The following is a 21971-nucleotide window of genomic DNA, read 5'->3' as shown; positions in this document are numbered from 1 at the left end:
GCGGCTCATTCCCCCCAACGCTCCAGGGATGCTTCCCAGGGGTTCCTGACCCTGCGATTTTCTGAGTGTCATTACACAGTGATAAAGAAGTTCTTTCTAATGCTTGCAGATACATGAGAAATGGAGTGATTTCTAGTGATTACCACTACCCTTAATATCATATTCAAAGTACTTTATGGTAGTAATATGGAAACAGAGAAATATATGCTACCTATATGTGCAAGTAAGAATACTCATTTTACTACAACCTTAATTCCTTAAGCTGCGTTTTCTCCAAAATGAATCCCTTCTGACTCGTGCTGATCATTCGGTTCATATATTTGCACTTTGTGATTTCTTTTTTGTTTAATTAATTTTTTTATTGCCCTGTGTGATTTCTCATTATTATTTTTCTAATGGAATTGCCATGATTACATTGTAGCATCATTCCTTGGTTCTTTGGAGAAAGCCGAGGTGGTTAACGATCTTAAAGACAGAATAGGATGCCAAGCTTTGGAGGGTCCCATCAGAGGACTCTTCCATCTGTGAGGCCACATGTGCTGGTTCTCACTAAGATTGTCGTGTACAGAGCAACACAGTCAAGTTCCCTTGAAACAGTTGTTCTTACTCTTGTTTTACCCTATACTTTGAGAAGTTTTTGACTCTTATTTTCATATTCACAGGTGGTTGAACTAAAATTCGGTGGAAAAGATATCCCGGTGAGCAGTGCCAACCGGATTGCGTACATCCACCTGGTGGCCGACTATCGGCTGAACAGGCAGATCCGCCAGCACTGCCTGGCGTTCCGGCAGGGCCTGGCCAACGTGGTGAGCCTGGAGTGGCTGCGGATGTTCGACCAGCAGGAGATCCAGGTCCACTTCCTGCACCTGGGGACATGGGTGTTTCCTGATGTGAAAGGCCTTCTTAAAATCCGCCTCCAGTTTTATAACCTGAACTTTTTTTTTTCAGGTATTAATTTCTGGTGCACAAGTTCCCATAAGTCTGGAGGACTTAAAATCCTTTACAAACTATTCAGGTATGTTATCACCACTAGTTATCCATCCCTGAAAATGTTACAGGTGGTCATATTTCCAAAGTAATTTCTAACATCCTTTTTTACATGGGTAATTCATTCATGATTTAAAACCCAGGCTGTATGGGGTTACAGTGAACTCCTCTTCCTGTCTCATTTCTCACCATCCCATTCCTCCCCTGCCCGTCCCCACCAGGAGTAACCACTGTTCTTGGTGTCTTTACATATTTACATATAAATACAAATTTCATTCTTATTTTCCTTGTTTGTATATACTATTCTGCAGCCTGCTTTTTTCTCTTCACAACTTACCTTATTAAGCCTCTTCTTATGGCCACTGGGTTGCCTCCAGTCTGCTTTGAAAAATAGTGCTAGACCAAAAAACAGAAAAACCTAAAAACTGAACCTCATCAAAATATTTACTTTTGATTAAATTAAACTTAAAAGTTTTTACTCTTCAAGAAAATGAAAAACCAAAAAGAAGACATATAAATGGCCAGTAAGCACGCAGAAAGATGCTCGACAACATTAGTCATTAACGAAGTAACAAAAGCATAACTAGGTTGTTCCGAGTTGGACTGGTGTACTCTTTGGGCGTTTGTGAGGTTTTTTTGTTTTTTTTTTTTCTTTTGGCTGTGCCGCGTGTCATGCAGGATCTTAGTTCCCCAACCAGGGATCAAACCCGTGCCCCGTGCAGTGGGAATGTGGAGTCTTAAGCACTGGACCACCAGGGAAGTCCCATAAACTTTATTTTATATACTTGGGAGCAGTGGAAAGGAAAAAAAAATCATCCTTAAAACAACCACTATTATTTCGGTTTGTTTTCCTTAACCATAGTCTGTTATTCTGGTATTTTCAGGGTTTTTGGTAAACATCAGCAGACTGGTTTTAAAATTTATATGGAAATGTGAAGGACCTAAAGCAGCCGAAACATAGAAACAAAGCTGAAGGATCATCACCCTGATTCGAAGCTTACTGTAAACCACAGTAGCTAAGACGTTGTGGGACTGGCACAGGGATAGACATATCGGTCAGTGGAACGTAGTTGGGAGCCAGAAACAAATCCTTAGGTTTACAGCTAATGATCTTTGACAGTTCAGTGGTACGAGGAAAAGAATGAATTTAGACCCTGACCTCACACCATACGCAGAAATGAATTCAACAGGATCAGAGACCTGTAGGTAGAAGCCGAAACTGTAAAACTTCTAAAAGAACATATAGGAGAAAACCTTCGTGACTTCTGGACTAGGCAGAGTGTTTAGCTGTACAGCAAAAGCATGATCCAGAAAAAAGAAATTGATAGAAATTTGGACTTTCTCAAAATTAAAGATGTTGCGCTTCAAAAGATACCATTAAAAAAGTGAAAAAACAAGCCAGAGGTTAAGAGAAAATATTTCCAAGTAATATATCTAATAATGGCTTATGTCCACAGTATATAAAGAAGTTTTGCAACTCAATAATATAAACAACTGAATTTTAGAACATGGGCAGAAAATAAAGTGTTTCATTTAAGAAGTTATATAAGAATGTCTGGTAAGCAAATAAGCACATGAACAGTTGTTTTAACACCATTAATTATTAGGGAAATGCAAATTAAATTCTGATGAGATACCACTACATACCCACTAGAATGACTGTTCTCAAAGAAGACAATGCTAAGTGTTAGTATGTGAAGAAATTTGAACCCTCTTGCCTGGTGGCAGTGTTAAAATGGTAGAACCTCTTTGGAAAAGTTTACAGTTATATAAAAAGTTAATTGTGGAACAACTGGATTTTTGCAAAAGAATGAGGCTGTACCCCCCACACACACCATATGCAAAAATTAACTCAAAATGGATCAAGAACTTTAATGTAATACCTAAAACCATAAACTCTTAGGAGAACCGGGATAAATCTTCATGGCCTTGGATTCGGCAGCGGGTTCTTAGATACGACACCGAAAGCAGGAGCACAGAAAAAAGTAAATAAATTGGACCTGATCAAAATTACAGGCTTTGTGCATCCAAGAACGTTATTAAGAAAGTGAGAAGACAGCCTTCAGAATGGGAGAAGGTATTTGCAAAGCATATGTCTGATGAGGGTCTGGTATCCAGAATGTGTAAAGAACCCTTAGAACTCAACAAGAAGACAAGCCGGTTCAACGACGGGCAGAGTGCTTGAATAGACATTTCGCCAAAGAAGATATTACACATAGCCAGTACGCTCAGAAAGAGGCTCAGCGTCACTAACCACTACGGAGATGGAAACCAGCCCAGAGGGAGATGTATTCACATCTCTTAGGATGGCTCTCCTTACACACACACACACACACACACACACACACACACACACACACACAGAAAATAACAAGTGTTGGCAGGGATGTGGAGAAATTGGAACCTCATTCACTGCTTGTGGGAATGTAAAGTAGCCAACATGGAAAATGGTTTGGTGGTTCCCCAAAAAGCTCAACATAGAATTACTATGTAATCCAGCAATTCAGGACTTCCCTGGTGATCCCGTGGTTAAGCATCCGCCTTCCGGGCTTCCCTGGTGGCGCAGTGGTTGAGAGTCCACCTGCCGATGCAGGGGACACGGGTCCGTGCCCCGGTCCGGGAAGATCCCACATGCTGCGGAGCGGCTGGGCCCGTGAGCCATGGCCGCTGAGCCTGCGCGTCCGGAGCCTGTGCTCTGCGACGGGAGAGGCCACAACAGCGAGAGGCCCGCGTACTGGAAAAAAAAAAAAAAAAAAAAGAATCCGCCTTCCGATGCAGGAGACGTGGGTTCAATCCGTGGTCGGGGAACTAAGATCCCACATGCCTCACACCACAGCTAGAGAGTCTGCGTGGCGCAGCTACTAAGCCCGCACACTCCAGAGCCCGTGCACCACACTAAAAGATCCCACGTGTCGCAGTGAAGATCCCACGTGCTGCAACTAAAACCCGACGCAGCCAAACAAATAAATAAATATTAAAAAAAATAATAATCCAGCAATTCTACGCCTAGGTCTATATCCAGAGGGATTGGAGGCAAGGACTGAAACACCTGTGTTCATGCAACATTGTTCACAGGAGCCAAAAGGTGGAAACAACCCCAGTGTCCACCTACAGGTGATGGATAAACGAATGTGTTGTAGACATACAATGGGAATATTATGAAGTCTTAAAAAGGAATGACGTTCAAATGCACGCTGCAACGTGGATGAATCCTGGAAAGATGCTAAGTGAGATAAGCCAGACACAAAAGACAGATACTGTATGATTCCACTTCTGTGAGGCACCTGGAGGTGGCAAGTTCCTAGTCACTGCAAGCAGATGAGAGGTTACCAGGGGCTGGGGAGGGGCACAGGAAGTTACTGCTTAGTGGTTGTAGGAGTGTCTGCTTGGGGTGATGAAAACGTTTGGGTTGGAAACGGCAGCGATGGTTGCACAACAATGTGAATGTAATTAACACCCTTGGATTAAACACCTGAAAATGGTTTAAATGGTGAATTTTATGTTACATGTTTTACGACAATTTTAAAAAGAAACCTATCCAGACTCCTCTGTTCTGTGGAGTGCTGTTTCCCAACCTTTCCTCCAAGGTAAATTTTGAAAAGGTTTTGGAAGTGGATCGTAGTGAAAGTTGCACAGTATCGTGAGTGTAATTTCGTTCAGTGAAACATCTTTAAGCGCACACTGAGAGACAGACCAGATCATGGTTGTCTATGGGGTGGACATGGGGGTCTTTTGAGGAATGGATATGTTTTAAAACTGGATTGTGGTGATGGTTTCAGAACTCTAAATTTACTAAAGTAAATTACGTATATCCATGTGTGTATATTTATATGTATATAAATGTGTGCCTGTGTCTCCCCTTTCTGTAATTAATTTGTATTGCTCTAAATTTGAACTCTAATATTTCTGTAAAGGCAGGTAATACCTAAGGTCACACTGTCCTCACTGTCAAGTCTTCTGTTGAAAAGAATGAAATCAATCCAGGCTTTCCTTGCCAAGGAAGTGGTCTTGGCCTCTTTGTGTTATCCTGTCTTCACTGAAAGCGTATGCCTTTAATGATCCTAGCTATTCCTATTCTAGTAAATAGCTTTAAAATATTACCATGTTCATTTCGGTGCCAATTAATGCACTTAAGATATTTTATTGATGGTATTTCTGTAGTATATTAACAATGAGGGAACAACATATAGCAATTATTTCCGTTTTAGGAAGCACTTAACTAGATTAAAAGCTGTAGGTAGCAGATATCCCACTTCAGAACAGTGGTCTAATTGAGTGCTGGGGTGGGTTGGTAACCACGGTCTCTACCTTGTTGTCGGAAGGATGGGTGATAAAACAAATTTAGATACTAAGATGTGTTGGCAAAGTAACTAGCTCTATTAAAAATAAAAATCCCAGTGTTTCCGCTATTTCTAGATGTGTGACCATCATGTAAATCCTTTGTTATTTAGGGTTTGCTACTCAACAGAGGCTGATTGTTGACCCCTAGCAGAGTTCTTAAAACTCAGACCCCTTTGCAGCATCTTTTGCTGCTAGGGTTCATCTTGTAGCTGCAGGGTGTTTGTTCCTCATTCTGGCCTTTGGTACTCTACCTTCTGAAGCTTCTCTCCCTGCTGTGTACTTGCCCGTCATCTACCAGGACAGAATAAAGGTGTTTCTCTAGAGTTGGCTTTCAGCCGTGAGCTGAAAGAAGAAAAGACTGTTCATCACTGGACAGGCACGGCGAAAAGGAATCACTCTTAAAAGTTTGTTCCTCTGGTGCCTTTAGGAGAATCTTGCTTCTGCACTTACCTCGTTTTTAATACAGACGTCTGTTCCTTTTGTCATAGGCGGTTATTCTGCTGATCACCCCGTGATCAGAGTCTTCTGGAGAGTCGTGGAAGGCTTCACGGATGAGGAAAAGCGCAAACTGCTCAAGTTCGTGACAAGCTGTTCCCGCCCCCCTCTCCTGGGGTTTAAGGTACGCAAGCTCGCCGGGACTTTAAACACCAGCTTGTAACTAAGAAAGCCAGCGGGGTAGCAGGTGGGGCTGAACGAAGTAGTGCGCACACATTGTTTTCAGAGAATAGCGTTGACAGTGTGTCAAAACACCCGGTTTATTATTTCGGTACTATGTTTTTAGCCTCATTAACTGAGTATTTCAGCTCCATCACTGAAGGATTGGTTATTATCTGTGTATCCTGGTGCTGGTTTTATTTGGGTTTTTTTCCCCTGCGTTCACAGCGTCGACCTATTGCTGTGAGGGTTGTCAGTGTGTTGGGGGTTAAAAGCGAAGAGCTGCTGCAGCCGGGCGGGCGCACTGTGATGTGATTAGTATCACGCGTCCGTGCGGCTCAGGCTGGTTTCACTTCCGAACTGAAGAAAACACAGGCTACGAATGTTGACGGCGGGTGTTTGGGAAGAATGATGGCGTGAGCAGTAGTATATTTTTTCCTAGTTGCTCACTGTTACTTATTTCATGTTACCTGGCCTTACTGTGTCGTTTCTGGTAATTCATGTTGATCTCCTATAAACTGGCTTAATATTTTTAGCAATTAAAATTGGTCATGGGGGGCTTCCCTGGTGGCGCAGTGGTTAAGAATCTGCCTGCCAGTGCAGGGGATATGGGTTTGAGCCCTGGTCCGGGAAGATCCCACATGCCGCGGAGCAACTAAGCCCGTGCGCCACAATTACTGAGCCTGCGCTCTAGAGCCCGCGAGCCACAGCTACTGAGCCTGTGTGCCTAGAGCCCGTGCTCAGCAACAAGAGAAGCCACCACAATGAGAAGCCCACGCACCGCGGTGAAGAGTAGCCCCTGCTCGCCACAACTAAAGAAAGGCCACGCGCAGCAACAAAGACCCAACGCAGCCAAAAATAATAAATTTATAAAAAAGATAAAATAGGGCTTCCCTGGTGGTGCAGTGGTTTTAGAATCTGCCTGCCAATGCAAGGGACACAGGTTCGAGCCCTGGTCCAGGAAGATCCCACATGCCGCATAGCAGCCAAGCCCGTGAGCCTAGAGCCCACGCTCTGCAACAAGAGAAGCCACCGCAGTGAGAAGCCCGCGCACCGCAGCGAAGAGTAGCCCCTGCTTGCTTGATCCCTGGTTGGGGAGCTAAGATCCCACATGCCTCGCGGCCAAAAAACCAAAGCGTAAAACAAGCAATGTTGTAACAAATTCAATAAAGACTTTAAAAAATGGTCCGCATCAAAAAAACCTTTAAAAAAAAAAAGATAAAATAAAATTGGTCATGGGACAATTTATGTTTTTCTTATTAATAGTAAAAGAAATAAAGCTATATTTAATAGTTCAAAGAGGCACACAGTGGTATATATAACATAAAATAGTATCAAGTTAGGTAGCATTGTATATGCGTCTGCTTGTGAAACCTAATGGATTGGCATTCCCTTTCCAATAACCTTGCATTGGACACTGAGTTATGTATTGGTTGTTCTTTTCTTCAACTTCTTACTTTGAAATTATTTAAAATGTATAGAAAAGTTGCAAGAATTGAACAAAGAACTTATTAACCCACTTTGACCCATCGTTAACATTTTGCCACATTTGTTTTATCATTCTCTCTATGATATACATATATTTCTTTCTGAATCATTTGGGAGTGAAAGTTGAAGACATGTTTCTTACACATTTTTCCTACCACCTCAGTGCTCTCTTACACAGACACAGTTAAGTAATCAAAAGTAAGGACTGCCCAGTGACGTACTGAGCTTCTCTGAGCCTCTGCTTCAGAGTGTGGTCCTGAGACCAGCAGCTTCAGCACCACCTGAGACCTTGTTGGAGTGAAAACATTCTCCGGCCTCGCCCAGACCCCCTGAGTCCACTCAAGGAGGGGGCTCAGCCCTCCTGTTTCTACCTGCCCCTCGGTGTCCAGAGCACCTGCAGCGGCCCAGCCGTCCCGCCGTCCTCCGTGGACTCGACTTCCCTGGTCTGCAGTCCAGTCCGAGGCTGCACACTGTTTACTGGCCGGTTTCCTCCAGTCTTTGTTGAACATTTTCAGCGGGTCCTGGCACGTTATCCGAGAATGTCCCTCAGTACAGTGGAGCAGTTCCACTCCTGGGAACGAGTGGACTCACGTGTGTTCACACAGTTCTCACGGGATCGCTCAGAGCAGTATTACTGATAATGACCAAAAACTGAAACAGTCCAAATGTCCATAAACTGGTCATGGATAAACAGAATGTAGTCTCTCTGGGCAACGGGATAGATTCAGAAATTAAAAAGAATGGATTGCTGATACGGACTACCACGTGTGTGAGCATTGAAAACATTGTGCTGAGTGAAAGGACTCAGACAATAGACTACAGACTGTGTGATTCCTTTTACATGAAATGGCTTTAAAGGGGTGGAAATGGGGAACTTTGGGGGAAAATGGCAACATTCTGAAGTTGGATTCATTTTTTTAATATATAAATTTATTTTTGGCTGCATTGGGTCTCTGTTGCTGTGCGCGGGCTTTCTCTAGTTGCGGCGAGCGGGGGCTACTCTTCGTTGGCGGTGCGCGGGCTTCTCACTGCGGTGGCTTCTCTTGTTGCGGAGCATGGGCTCTAGGTGTGCAGGCTTCAGTAGTTGTGGCTCGCGGGCTTCAGTAGCTGTGGCTCACGGGCTGTGGAGCGCAGGCTCAGTAGTTGTGGTGTACGGGCTTAGTTGCTCCGCGGCATGTGGGATCTTCCCAGACCAGGGCTCGAATCCGTGTCCCCTGCATTGGCAGGAGGATTCTTAACCACTGCACCACCAGGGAAGCTCTGAAGTTGGATTTAAATTGTACATTTAAGTGGGCAAATATTACAGTATGTAAATTACACCTCAGTTAAGGTGTTTTATAAATTGACATCAGTAGCTTAATACAGCATCCCCAAAAGTGCCATCAGAACTAGAGCAGTAAAGTAGAGAAATGGGGAAAGGGGTGTGGCATAAGTGCAGTGATTCTGTTTTTCGTAGGAGGTGAGTCACTGACTATTTCAGGGGCAATGAATATAAACAATTACTGAATAATATTATTCACTGATGTAGCAGAACTAAAATCCCTTCTCTGTCTTCCAAACTCTCAGACGGAGAAATAAGCATGCAGAACAAGACAACCAAACCAACTCTATTTACCAGATAATAGAAAACAAAGTTAACGTGGACAGTCATAGAACAGAAAACAGAACTGAGAGCAAGCTGAACTGCCGCGACAGGGAACGTGCACAGAATAAACTCATTTATTAGAAGAAGAACACTCAGACTGAGTCAGAAAAAAACTGTGTACAAGTGACACACCTAAACAAAGTGATTCAGGAAGATTTAGTGAAGCTGCTAGCTTGGTGTATAATCCCCCCTTCTCCCAAAGAAATAGATGGATCTGCTTCGTGGGTTTAAGCCCTGGCCTGCAGAACCAGATATGAAAGTTGGCCTCTATGGCTCTATGAAAATTGGGCAACAACGTGAAAGAAACATGTCTCCGCTTTTTGGTTCCTCTTGGGCTTGTAGTGAAGTCTGGAAACCTGGCCATGTAGGATCTAAAGAGCAGGAAGAAGGCAGATGGAAAGTGCAGTGGCGCGAATAAATGGCGCTAATATGGAAGGTTTCCCGCCGGAACAGTTAGTATTGTCCATCTGAACAGTCATATGAATTAAATTCTTATATAATAAGATTCTAATATGATTAGGTAATTTTGTCAGTAAAATTTATTATGAGAGACAAAGCTTACAGTTTCTTCCAGTTTCAAAACCACACCAAACCTAGAAGTAAGAAAACTAAGCATCTAGTTTCAAGAAGGGAAGTTTGGAGGGACCTACTCCATCAAAAAATTGAGTGGAAGACCTAGAGATTTCTGCCAGCTCCTGGTTAATTAGTTAAAGCCCGTGGTTTTTGCTTCAGTAAAAATTAGGAGTTTTGCTGGAAGGTTCTAGACATTCTGGCAGCCAGTGGAAGAGCCAGTAGACGTATTACAGGTTTGGAGGACAGGAAAAGTTGAGGGACTTATATTAACTTTCAAAATCCCAAGTAGAATCATAGTGAAAATTCTCTGGTTCTCTGTTGATGATCCCATATAATCAACTGAGTTACCATTATACCATGAAAAATAATATTTTGGAAGCCATGAGACAGTCTTCCTGTTCCACATTTTTTTCAATGATCTAAAACATTTTAAATGCGAAATTTATTTAAGAGTTTTCAAATGCTTTTGTGGTTGTCATTAGACTCCAGATTTGGAGAAATCACCATAATATTTATGCTTTTCAGTCAGCTCATGTGCGCTGAAAGGGCTGACAGGATTCAGATTTGAAAGAAACTCCTTATTGCCAGGTTACTGGAGAAGAGTAACATCTGCTAAAGCTAATTCAAGTTTAATATGTTTAAGGAATGTGATTGTTACAGACAAAAAAAATCATTAAAGTGCTGTAGAAAATTGTTAAGTTGCCATCAGGCCACATAATAAATTGATGATTTCTCTCACTCTGAATTAACGCAAATTCCCGTTGTGCTCTGTTCAGTTATGCACAGAATGGTACCCTTGACTCAGATTTCAACAAAGAACTTCATATTTTTTTAAACTTTGAGACACCAAATAGGAAATTCAACTAGCATTATGATAGAAACAGTAAAATGTGTCATTTAACTGCAAAATATATTTCACACTTTCCATTTACCAATCATTTATCCATTTACCCAGTACTTATTGACCCTGCCTTCAGAGACCCTTTTCTGTTTCAAAAGTGTGATGTTTTTATTTTAGTATATTCAAGCATTTGAGAAAATTGTTGCCCTCAATGTACTCAGAATGCTAAATAATCAATGTAATAAATGTTATTTCTGTTTCTCTTTTGGTTCCGTTTCTAACTTTTTTATGAGACATTTAAAGTGGCACACAGGGGCTTCCCTGGTGGTGCAGTGGTTAAGAATCCACCTGCCAATGAAGGGGACCTGGGTTCAAGGCCTGGTCCGGGAAGATCCCACGTGCCGCGGAGCAACTAAGCCTGTGCACCACAACTACTGAGCCTGTGCTCTAGAGCCTGCAAGCCACAACTCCTGAGCCCACGTGCCACAACTACTGAAGCCCGCGCACCTAGAGCCCACACTCTGCAACAAGAGAAGCCACCGACCGCAATGAGAAGCCCACGCACCGCAACGAAGAGTAGCCCCCGCTCATGGCAACTAGAGAAAGCCCGCGTGCAGCAACGAAGACCCAACGCAACCAAAAATAAATTAATTAAATTAATAAATTTATTTTAAAAATAAAGTGGCACATAAACTATAATTAGGGGTAAAGACAGTGGGTTTTAGCACATATTAACATGCCACAGTTTTTGTTTCTTTGGTTTTTTCCGCCTGCATTGGATCTTCGTTGCTGCGCACGGGCTTTCTCTAGTTGCGGCGAGTGGGGGCTACTCTTCGTTGCGGTGCGCGGGCTTCTCATTGCGGTGGCTTCTCTTGTTGCAGAGCACGGGCTCTAGGCGTGCGGGCTTCAGTAGATGTGGCACGTGGGCTTCAGTATTTGTGGCACGCAGGCTCCGTAGTTGTGGCTCACGGGCTTAGTTGCTCTGCGGCATGTGGGATCTTCCCAGACCAGGGCTCGAACCCGTGTCCCCTGCATTGGCAGATGGATTCTTAACCACTGCGCCACCAGGGAAGCCCCCACAGGGATTGTTTAAATGAAGTTTTTGTTTGCCAGTAGAGAACCACGTGAAGACTGATGATAAGAAGCATGTAAGTCTCTGGAGTCAGCAATTCGTGACTGTGCCCTTGCTGCTCGGTTTTGCCCACGTCATAAACTATGTGCTAAATTCAACATGTAGATGAAACAAGATCCAGCTGAAATGCAGTTTCGGCCGTTTGGGCACCTGTCGTGGGCTGATGTGCCACGTGCTCGGGGTCCCAGTCAGGGCAGGAGCTGCACTCCTGTTTTGTTCTTTCTTTTCCTCTACAGTGGTTAGTAGGTAATTATTTTTTATGCTATGCTTTTTTTTCCTTGTAACAAAATTAATGTTTTCATTATAGAAAATTGGAAGTTGTGGTTTATAAAGAAGAAACAAAATACCTATAATTACTCCCATTCTAACCATTATCGTGTTTGTACGTGAATGTGTGTTTGTATCTATCTATCTATCTATCTATCTATATATATGGGCATGTGTTTATGCAGATAGATATGATTTTAAAATATAACTTAAGCTGTATCATGTTCAGTTTTACAGGCTGCTTTTTTCACTCAACATTACATCAGGATCATTTTTCCACATATTAAATAGTCTTTGAAATATTTTTAATAAACTTCATAATGTCCCATCATGTGAGTCTACCACAATTTACGTACTATTTTTTTTATTAGTTGTTTACAACTGTTCCTTCCTAATAGTGCCGTCAGCATCCTTGTACCTAAATCGTCTGCATCTCTGATTATTAGGATCCGCTCCTAGAAGTAGAGGCCGTGGTGAAGGATGTGAATGTGTGTGAGTTCCTGCTGCTTCCTGCCAGGCTGTCCCCACAGAGTTACCAGGTTACACCCACAAGAGGAGGATTTGGAGCCAGTGTCCGCAGAGACCACTGAGTAGACTCGCCTCTGCAGTGGCATTTGAAGCGTTTGCGCTCCTGTCACAGCTCTAAGGAGGGAGCGTGCTAGTGTAACGGGCGCCGACCAGGCCCACCGTCCTGGTTCTCACTCCTCCCCAGGCACCAGCTGGGCTGCCGTTTTGCTCTTCTGTCACCGTTTTCTGTGTACATTTGGCAGAGAAGTTTAACTAGCCAGGCTTCTGAAACCCTGCAGCAGTGGAAAGGCGAGAGCACACAGGCCCAAGAGCTAGCAGACTGAGGCTGTCTGGGTAAAGACAGTCCCCACTGCATTGTGCTCCTGCTGGAAGGGAATGTATACATCACATCTTGTATCTAATGATGTTCATGTATCACAGAGAGAGTCACTGGTTATCTGTAACCATCAAAGAACCTGGCGTGTTCAGTCTGGAACAGTGTCTAGGAGTTCAGCCTGCAGATACTTTTGCCCAATGTAAAATGACTTGAGGACATGGTTACTTATTGCATCATTGTTTGGAAAAAGTGGAAACTTTTCCACTGGGCCCCGTGCAGCTACAGAGAAGCTGGGGAGACCAGCTTGGTGTGGGAAGGCCACAGAGACGCATTATCAGATGGAAAACCGTCGAGGGGCAGACGGCGTCTATAATGTGCTAGCGCCTTATGCTTGTTAGGTGGACGAGGGAGAAAACACTCTTGTCTCTGTGGAAGGTCCTCAAGACACCCACAACATTGCTGCTCATGGGGTGGGAACTGGGCGGCTGGGGGCATTTTTGCACTATAGCTGAAAAAAATAGCCAGAACGTCATTATTATGTCTAACAAATGACAGCGGATGCCCGACGCCATCCGTGCTGGTGCTGCGGACAAGCTGCAGTCCAGACGCTGCGTCTGCCCGGGCGTCTCTCTAGCCTTTTCTGGCCTGCAGGCCCCGCCCTCCTCAACTCTGCCTGTGGTCCAGTCAGTGGGGGAGCTGGGTTGCTTCTTAGCGTGTCTTGTAAACTGGTCGCTAGAGGTTTCACCGGATTCTAGATGTGAATGTTCCCTTTGGCAGTAAGGCTGCACAGACGCTGTCGTGATGCTCACGTCCTCTGGCTCCAGCATCAGACCTCGTGGTCTTGAGTCGTCTCTGCAGCACGGCTCTGTCTGTTTCCAGCGTCCTGGCTTTCCGCATCTGGGCGTCTGAGGGGCTGAGCGGTCACAGAGCTGCAGTCGCCGCCTAGATCCATTCTTTGCTGTGCTTGAAAGCAGCCATCTTCCAGTTGTATCGTTTCTTCCTTTCTTAGCCGATTTCTCTATTACGAAAAACTTTATATTTTCTCATCAGCTCTTTGGTTACCCTGAGGACTGTTTGTACAGCCAGGATACAATAATCAAGGAACTCTTGATTATTCCTCATTTACAAGTTATCAGAACATTGAGGGGGATAACTGGCATCTTCTGAAGTACATTTTGGTTCCTTTCTTATCATTATGAACTTTTCACATTTGATGTGTTTCAGTCCATTGCAGTCGCTCTTTGATAGTGCCCCATCCGTGGGCGGGCGAGGGCCTCCAGGTGGGCTCCAGGGTCCCAGGTTGCTTTGCGTCGCTTTCTTGCTTTCTGGTATGAGAAGATAGTAACACTTGTCACGTACATTTCCTGGCCCACGTCTGGAATCGGATGTTTTCCCAAGAAGCTCTGTTTCCTTTCTTCGAGAATAGGTTGGTAGAGACCAAAACCCAGGCACTTGATCTGTTCATTGTCACAGGTGGTCATTGTGTCCAGGCCTTTTCAGTGGACAGAGCTAGGAAATGGGAGTTCTTTTGTCCCCAAGAGAAAAATTCATCACAAGTTCAAACTGCTATTTCAAATTGAAATTCAGGCGTATAAGGTTTCTACCCCTTTGATTTTTATATTGGGGTCTCTCTGCCTATGAAAACCGTGGCTCCTGTTAGTTCATTTGCTTCCTCTGATAAGTTCTAGGGCCCTGCTCTAAGTTATAGTTGTCTCTAATACTTACATAACAGTGGGGCTTCCCGGTGGCACAGTGGTTAAGAATCTGCCTGCCAGTGCAGGGGACACGGGTTTGAGCCCTGGTCCGGGGAGATCCCACATGCCACGGAGCAGCTAAGCCCGTGCGCCACAACTACTGAGCCTGCGCTCTAGAGCCCGCGAGCCACAGCTACTGGAGCCGCATGCCACAACTGCTGAAGCCCACGCACCTAGAGCCCGTGCTCCACAACAAGAGAAGCCACCGCAATGAGAAGCCCGCGCACCGCAACGAAGAGTAGCCCCTGCTCACCGCAACTAGAGAAAGCCCACGCACAGCAACAAAGACCCAACACAGCCCCAAAAATTAATTAATTAAAAATTAATAGCCATAAAAAATACTTACATAACAGTTATACATCATACTACAGTGGTTTTAGAACAATACCAATAATTTGCTGTGACAAAACCGTTGTAAGATTTCTTTGCAATTCTAAAACACTGGAAATATTCCTCTCTGTGTGATTAAGCCACCAATAAATAGGTTTATTTGTTTCATTTTGCTTTCGATATTTAGAGATTGCCTTTTTCTCTCCTGGATTGAAATTGTTTTACGTTCACTGTTGCTGCATCCACGTGGCCCCTGAGCCTGATCCACACAGTGTGGTTCATTTGGAGAAGACGGGCTTTGCCCTTCCTGTGGTTTGGTATAAGCAGAGGTTTATATCTTCAGCTCTTCACCCTTGTACCTTTCTGAATTTTAAACACATTTTTAAAAGACTGAAAAAATAAAAGCTTTATAGAGACCCTGCTCACTGACAAGGCTATGTCTCCCACGAATTAATGCTATTCTTTATCCCTTTTTATGCGTGGAGCCCAGGGTACAGGATTTGGTAGAAATTTAGAGCTGAGTCTTGAGCGCAGTGCAAGAGCGAGTGTCCTTTTGGGGAAAGGTGACTAGGGGCGGCAGCTTTTGTGTACGAGTCTGGAAAGCTCGTTTCAGGCCATGCTTGTTAACCTTCTCCTGCACACCCGCTGTCTTCCAGGAGCTGTACCCCGCGTTCTGCATTCACAACGGGGGCTCCGACCTGGAGCGGCTGCCCACGGCCAGCACCTGCATGAACCTGCTGAAGCTCCCCGAGTTCCAGGACGAGGCACTGCTGCGGAGCAAGCTGCTCTACGCCATCGAGTGCGCCGCGGGCTTCGAGCTGAGCTGAGCTGAACCGGCGCGGCCGCGGCCCACCCTTGACGGCGAAGGCCAGGGCCTCTGCGCGGCACCTCCGGCCAGCAGGGCGCCCAGGCTGGACCCCTGGCTCTCCTGGGTCCCTCCCCCGCCACCCCTCTTCCTGCATTTTTAAATGATTTATTAAGTTGTGCTCTCGTATTTAGATGGGCGTTGCTTTTCAAATAACTTAAAATAACAAATGTTATGTGCCACGTGGCTAACTTAGTAATTTTGCCAAGAAGAGCACAGTTTTAAGACTGGTGGCAACTCAGTGAAATTAACCAAAGATGAAGCTTTGGCTTTGCTGGTGGAACCGAGCGTGGCCCGGGCTCCTGGCAGAGCCGCTGCTTGTGGCTCGGCCTAGCTCTGGGTCTGCAGAGAGACAGGCCTGAGGGCGGAGAGGCTCGCTCTGGGGGCCACTGCTTCTTGTGTGGTTGAATTGTTTACAGGCCTAATTGGTAAAACTAAAGGCTTTTTTTTTTCCCCCCCTGCTGCCTTTTCCCAGAGTGGTTAGGTTTGGAAAGTAGATAACAATGGTAATATTTTATTTGTGTTTTTTAAGCCATTTCCCCAAAACGGGACTAGCATGCTTGTTTCCGGCCTGCCGCTGACCTGCATCTTGATGGTTCGGACGTTACTGTGTGGGGGTGTGTGTGAGGCGGGAACTTCCTTCCGTTTCCATTTCTGTCTCCACCTTGTGCCTGGAGAGCTTTCAGGGGAGGGGGTCCCGGTCCAGTCCCTGCAGCGTGTGTGACCCATGAGGGCTCGGGGAGAGGAGACCCTGCAGCGCCGTCTCAAGTCACTTGAACCAAAGTGGTCCTGCGCCTTTGCACTGCGGCCCGGGCTCCGCGGGCCGGTCCTCCTGGATGTGCGGGGATGCCGCGCTCCCGCACCCTCTGCCCCCCCATCGGTGCTGCTGTGTAGGAGGGGCAGGCGGCCCAGGCGCCTGGGGCCTGGGTGATCCTCTCGGGATTCGGCACTTTATCAGGACCTGGGTGGTTTCAGTCTCCACAAGTCTCCAAAAGCGGAGAGCATTTCAGAGCATCACCTGTGGACACAGATGCTGGGGCCGCGGAGGACTCTGGACCGTGCGCGACTTCTCTCCCACGGCTGGTGTTTCGCTGCCACTGGAGCTCTGAGCTGTCGTGTTGAACTGGCCAGAATTAGCAATATACTTCTAAATGTGGGAGAACTGAATGACACTTTCAAGACCGTGACCGTTATCGAAGCAAAATGTATAATTTCTTAATTTGAAGAATAAATTAAGTGTTTAAATGCTGTTTGTAGTCTTGATATACAGAAATAAAATAATTAGGGTTTGTCCTTGGTTTTATTTTTATTTTAGGTCGTTTTGTGTTGAATGTTCTGTAGCTTCTTTACTTATTAGTTGCTGTGTATATTTTATCATCAGTATTTTGGAAGCGGAATATCTGGGACTGAAGAGAACTGGGCAGTTACTCTTATTTGGGTTCTTTTCCTCAGCTATTCTGAGCATATTTATTTGTATGTTCCAGTGGCTAAATATTTGCATTAAATTTTTTCCCAAGTCCATGTTGGAGTCGTACCCCAAATCATTGTAATTAGTTCTATTCTGCCCTAGTGAAACCACAACTTCTGAACATTAGTTTTATCAGGCTTGTTTAAATGTCATCAGTTCATACAGGGTACAGCCACCTATGCTTCAGAGGAGGTATACTAGGCAGTAACGCCTGCCGTCTGAAATGCGCTGAGCAAGGCTTCGAGAAGGTTGACCTGTAACAGCCCTTCCCGCACGTGCTCTGGTGAGAGCCAGGTCCTCCAGGAGTGACCCTCACCTTGCCAGGTCTCATTACTGAGGAAATTATACTTCAGGAAGGTTCTCCTTTCTCCATCGTCTCGTTTGCCGTTCCTGGTTCTGTTCTGCTCTGCTTGGCGCTGGTAGTTTTGTGCTCACACCATGGGAGAGGCTGCAGACATTTCTCACAGGCTGTGTCTGTGAATAGACTTCTGCCTGGTGTCCCAGGAAAGCTGATTAGGGCAGTGGTATCACACCGCGGTGCTCACGCCGCCCTGGGGCCATTCTGATACTGGCGATGTGTTGTTTCCGTGGCTCTTGGGGGCGGGGGCAGGTGTGCATCTGCGTGGCTCGGCCCTGGGTACCGCGGGGGCCCAGTGAGGTGGCCCCGGGCGGACCAGGCCTGCGGTCTTGTCAGTCAGAGGCAGACAGTCGTGCTGATCACAGTGTGACCCGCACAGACCTGTGATGCTCGTGGGCTTGGAGCCCAGGCCGGGCTCTGCCAGGGGCAAGCTTCCTGAAGAGCGGAGTGCAGAGGTGGAAGTAATTTAATATTTAAGAAAGAAAGTAATTTGATATTTAAGAAAGGTAAACAGCTAGAGGTGCATATTAATGCAAATAAAATAGAAATTTTATTTGAGCTAGCCTAAATGAGCTATAGCCACACTAATATTTAGCTGAATTCCTACAGTTGCCTCTTGCAAACTCGTCTGCTTTCCGGTCTGAAAGTGTTACATATAATAGCTTAGTAATCTGTGCCCCAAGTAACAGCCACGTCTGCGCCACACAGGTCAGCAGATCTCCCCTGGGATTTGTTTTAGGGGCATCACCCCCACTCCCCAAACAAAGGGTGTCACTGAGCCCGACCTTGGCTTCCAAAGGCTTCTTTGTGACACCACAGTGGTGGCCGGAGTGGACAACCAGAGGCCGGGTGACCAGCAGGTCCAGGTGGGAAGTTGGGCGAGAGCTGAGAGGAGGGAGGCAAGGTCCAACGGGGGCTCCTGTGGCCTCAGAGCATCTCGGACCACCCAGAGGTCTCTGCTTCCAGGAAACTGTGAGTTCTTAGCCTGAGTACTTCGTGCCTCAGCTTACACATCTGTGAAATGGGGATAATCTAGATGCAGGTCTCCCCCATTAAGAAGGACTCACTTCAGTACCTGGTTTTGCTAGCCAAAAGAAATCTGAAGAGGATTGGCACTTTTACCAAAAAAAAAAAAAAAAAGGTGAAAAGGGAAAATCTCATTCAGCTCAGCGTGTTTTGCAGCAAGCGTTACAGAGGCAGCGCCCACCACAGCAGTGAGAGTGGCCCGCCAAGCTCCTTCCCGGAACCACACTCAGCATCTCAGCATCAAGCTGCTACAGCTGTGAGCCGTATCGGTGAGCACCTGTGCTTCATCTCGATTGACTTTGTGCGTCCACGAGCAGGACGGGTCCTCAGGTAACTGCTTCTTGGCCGCATGCCTTTTCGGCTCAGGAAGGGTTTCCTCAGATGCTCTGTTTTCGGAGAGTGGTGGAACCTGTACTTTGGCTTCACAGGGATGTTATACCCGTTTGATGAGAGTTGTGAACAAGCTTTTGATATCAACATATTATAAACCCACTAGAACCTTATTTTAACTTAGGTGGTTTGATGTCACAGGTTGCAAATGTCACATTTTGACATTCGTGCCTTAATAATAACATCGTCGGGACTTCCCCCGGCGGTCCAGGGGTTAAGAATCCGTCTTGCAATGCAGGGGACACCGGTTCGATCCCTGGTGGGGAAAACTAAGATCCCACACGCCACGCAGCAACTAAGCCTGTGCGCCACAACTACTGAGCCTGTGCGCCGCAACTAGAGAGACGGCGCGCACACCACAACGAGGATCCCGCGCACCGCGACTAAGACCTGAGGCAGCCAAAAAATAAACTAACATAATTTTTAGAATGATCGTAACGTTGTTGCCCGTAGGCCACGTCATTCCTTTTTCCTCTGCGGAGACGGGCAGAAAAGTCACCCTTCAGTGCTCTCCTCTCCCCTCCCCAACTCTCGCTGTGAAGGGTAGTTGTGCCTGGTGCCTGTCACGCGCCTCTGCGGCTGGGCCCCTCCTCCATCGCCTGCTGCCCGGCCGTCGGCTTGGGTGTGTAGGCTGATGACTCGCTGTGTCGTTCCCGAGGTGCCTTCTTCGCCTTGGAAACTTGGTGAGCTGAGGATCTGCTCACCTTCCCCTGCGCTGCAGTTCAGGGACCGGCGCCCACCCTGGCCTCCTGGGCCTGCCGAGCCTCCCCCAGAGGCCAGAGCCACAGGGAGGACTTCGCTTGCGGAGGGCATGCGAGGTCGGGCGGGCGGTCCAAGCACGGCGCTCAGTGCAGGGGCCGGGCCTGGCTCAGGATGGCGGCATCAGGACGGCGCGCCAGCTGGGGACGTCCTACAGCAGCTTCGGCTCCGATGCAGCACGAGGTGCTGGCCAGTGCCGTCTGGCCGAGGAACCAGGAACCAGAGGGACCTGTGAGAGCCGGAGCCGGGGGAGGGCCTGGCTAAAGGCACTCACGTTGTGTGACATCGTTAGCTGCCTGTGGCTCTCGCGGCTCTGGAGGCCGTAAGTCTGAAATCGAGCGTCAGAGGCCCTGGGGTGGGGCGGCACCCGCGCCCTGCCCCTCCCGGCCCCGTGCTCCCAGCCCTGCCGTCCTGGACACGCCACCGCCTCTGTCGGCGTCCCACCTCCCTCTGTGTTTCTCCTATGAGGACGTTTGTCTACTGGCATCCGCCCCCATAACCCACAATGACCTCACCTCCAGGCCCTCAGCTGAGTTACATCTGCAGAGACCTCCTTTCAAGTAAAGTCAACTCGTGGTTCTAGGGACTGGGCCGTGGACATAACCAGGGGGTCGACCGTCCCCCCACTACACGTGTATTTCTAAGAGGCAGAGGCTACCACGCCGTCTGAAAACCGGAGAAGCGTGGAAGGTGGGCCTGCTCGTGGGAAGTTGGGGCCGCCTCATTCAGGCTCCACCGTGGCCACATGGCCTGGAGTAGATGTCCTGATGACCCTCCTTGAGATGAGGAGGCCACGCCACGTCCATGTTCCCCAAAGCTGCCTGAAGATGACCCTTTCCCTATGGCGCTGGGCTCATAAGTCTGTGTCTTGAAAGCGTCCCAGGCAACCCTTCCCAGGTAATTATTGGAAAACAATTAGGTAACCTCCAAACCTCCGGTCAGAGGCAAAGAACTTGCCAGGCGGAGCCACACAGCATTCCAGCCCTGGGAACCGATCCCTCTGCTGGGAAGTCCTGACCCTCTGCCGCTGGGGCAGAGCCTTGCCCCCAGCTGAAGTGTCTCGGCCCCCTGCAGGGTGCGCAGGGCCGGGTTTACCTGCAGCCGCAGGCACCCAGGCGCCTCTGCCCCTGGGACTCGTCTTCCAGGAGCTGAGTGCGGCCCACGGGCTTGTGGCTGCAGCAGGAACTGCCCTGCACCCCCCATCCACCTCTGCACCCCACGCTGCACCCCTGCCAGCCCTCCTGAGGACACGGCCAAGGCTGACAACTCCTGGCCACTTTCTCGGCCACCTGCACGTCCCAAGCCATCACCTCGGGGTTGCCTGGACCTGCGGGGTGGCCTCCAAGTGTCTCCCACCCCCGACCTCACTAACCTTTGGTCTCTTCTTAACTCAGAGCCAAAGGAAGTCCCTGGCCCCACGTCAGCCCCTGCCACTCCTCTGGCAGAACTTGCCAGGGTCTCCAGCTCAGGAAGAGCGGGAGCTCTGAGGATTCGGCACCCAGCGCCCGCCCTCCTCCTAATGGGCTCCACTGGCTGCCTTGATTTCCTCCCCGGCCTCGGGGCCTTTGCACACACTCCTCCCCTGGGAAGGCTCTACCCACAGACGCTCAGCTGACCTGCCCCCTCGCTTCCTTCTGGTGCCCCTTTGCCCAGTGTCACTTTCCCTTCCCACCGTGTTAAAAGTGGTGACTTGTCTGCTCCCTGACTTACACCTCTCTCCATGGCACTAACTCTGTCTGATCCAGCATGGATTTCACTCATTGATGTTTTTTCTCCCCACCCCCTAGAACGTGAGTTCCATTACCAAGCTCCTAAAGTAAAGCCTAGCGCACAGTGGGTGCTCGCTCATTATCTGTCACATGGATGGGTTTTCCTGCGCAGTTAGCTTTTGCTAGGCAGGGCGAATGTTAAGTTAATGTCTGTACAGATGTTCAGATTCTGAGCCTCCGGGCCGGACCAGAACCCTTTGCCCACGTGGTAATGAGCCTGCTGCCCTGCGCTATCCAGCCCCACCAGTCCAGCCAGGGTGGCTTTCCTGCCCTTCCGGTGCGTGACGGCGCACAGGCTCCAGCGGGTGGGGTCCCCGGGGGCAGCTGCGGCCCAACAACAGGTCTGTGCGACTAACACCGTGACAGGTGGGCCCCGCCTGACCTGGCCGTGAGTCGCCCTGTTTCTCTGGGTGATCCCACCAGCCAGCGGCTCCATCAGGACAGCGGGTGGCCGTGCCCAGCCGGCCCCAGCACTTAGCG

At 47.6% G+C, this 21971-nt stretch overlaps 1 protein-coding gene across 7 annotated transcripts in view; it reads left to right on the top strand.

The window, feature by feature from the left end:
- UBE3C (ubiquitin protein ligase E3C) overlaps window positions 1-17014 on the top strand; it is a 121526-nt gene extending 104512 nt beyond the window's left edge. For 6 of the 7 annotated variants that reach the window (XM_033408223.2, XM_033408222.2, XM_033408219.2 and 3 more), the window contains 4 exons: window positions 663-851; window positions 949-1015; window positions 5817-5947; window positions 15513-17014. In XM_033408223.2, coding sequence (XP_033264114.1) covers window positions 663-851; window positions 949-1015; window positions 5817-5947; window positions 15513-15683 — 558 coding nt within the window. In that variant the 3' untranslated portion in view covers window positions 15684-17014. The remainder of the gene's footprint in view (window positions 1-662; window positions 852-948; window positions 1016-5816; window positions 5948-15512) is intronic. The other variant, XM_033408221.2, reaches the window with a different exon arrangement.
- Window positions 17015-21971: the final 4957 nt, after the last annotated feature.

This window comes from Orcinus orca, chromosome 9, assembly GCF_937001465.1.
Source record: "Orcinus orca chromosome 9, mOrcOrc1.1, whole genome shotgun sequence".
Taxonomy (NCBI): domain Eukaryota; kingdom Metazoa; phylum Chordata; class Mammalia; order Artiodactyla; family Delphinidae; genus Orcinus; species Orcinus orca.
This window is presented reverse-complemented; position numbering and strand designations above follow the sequence as displayed.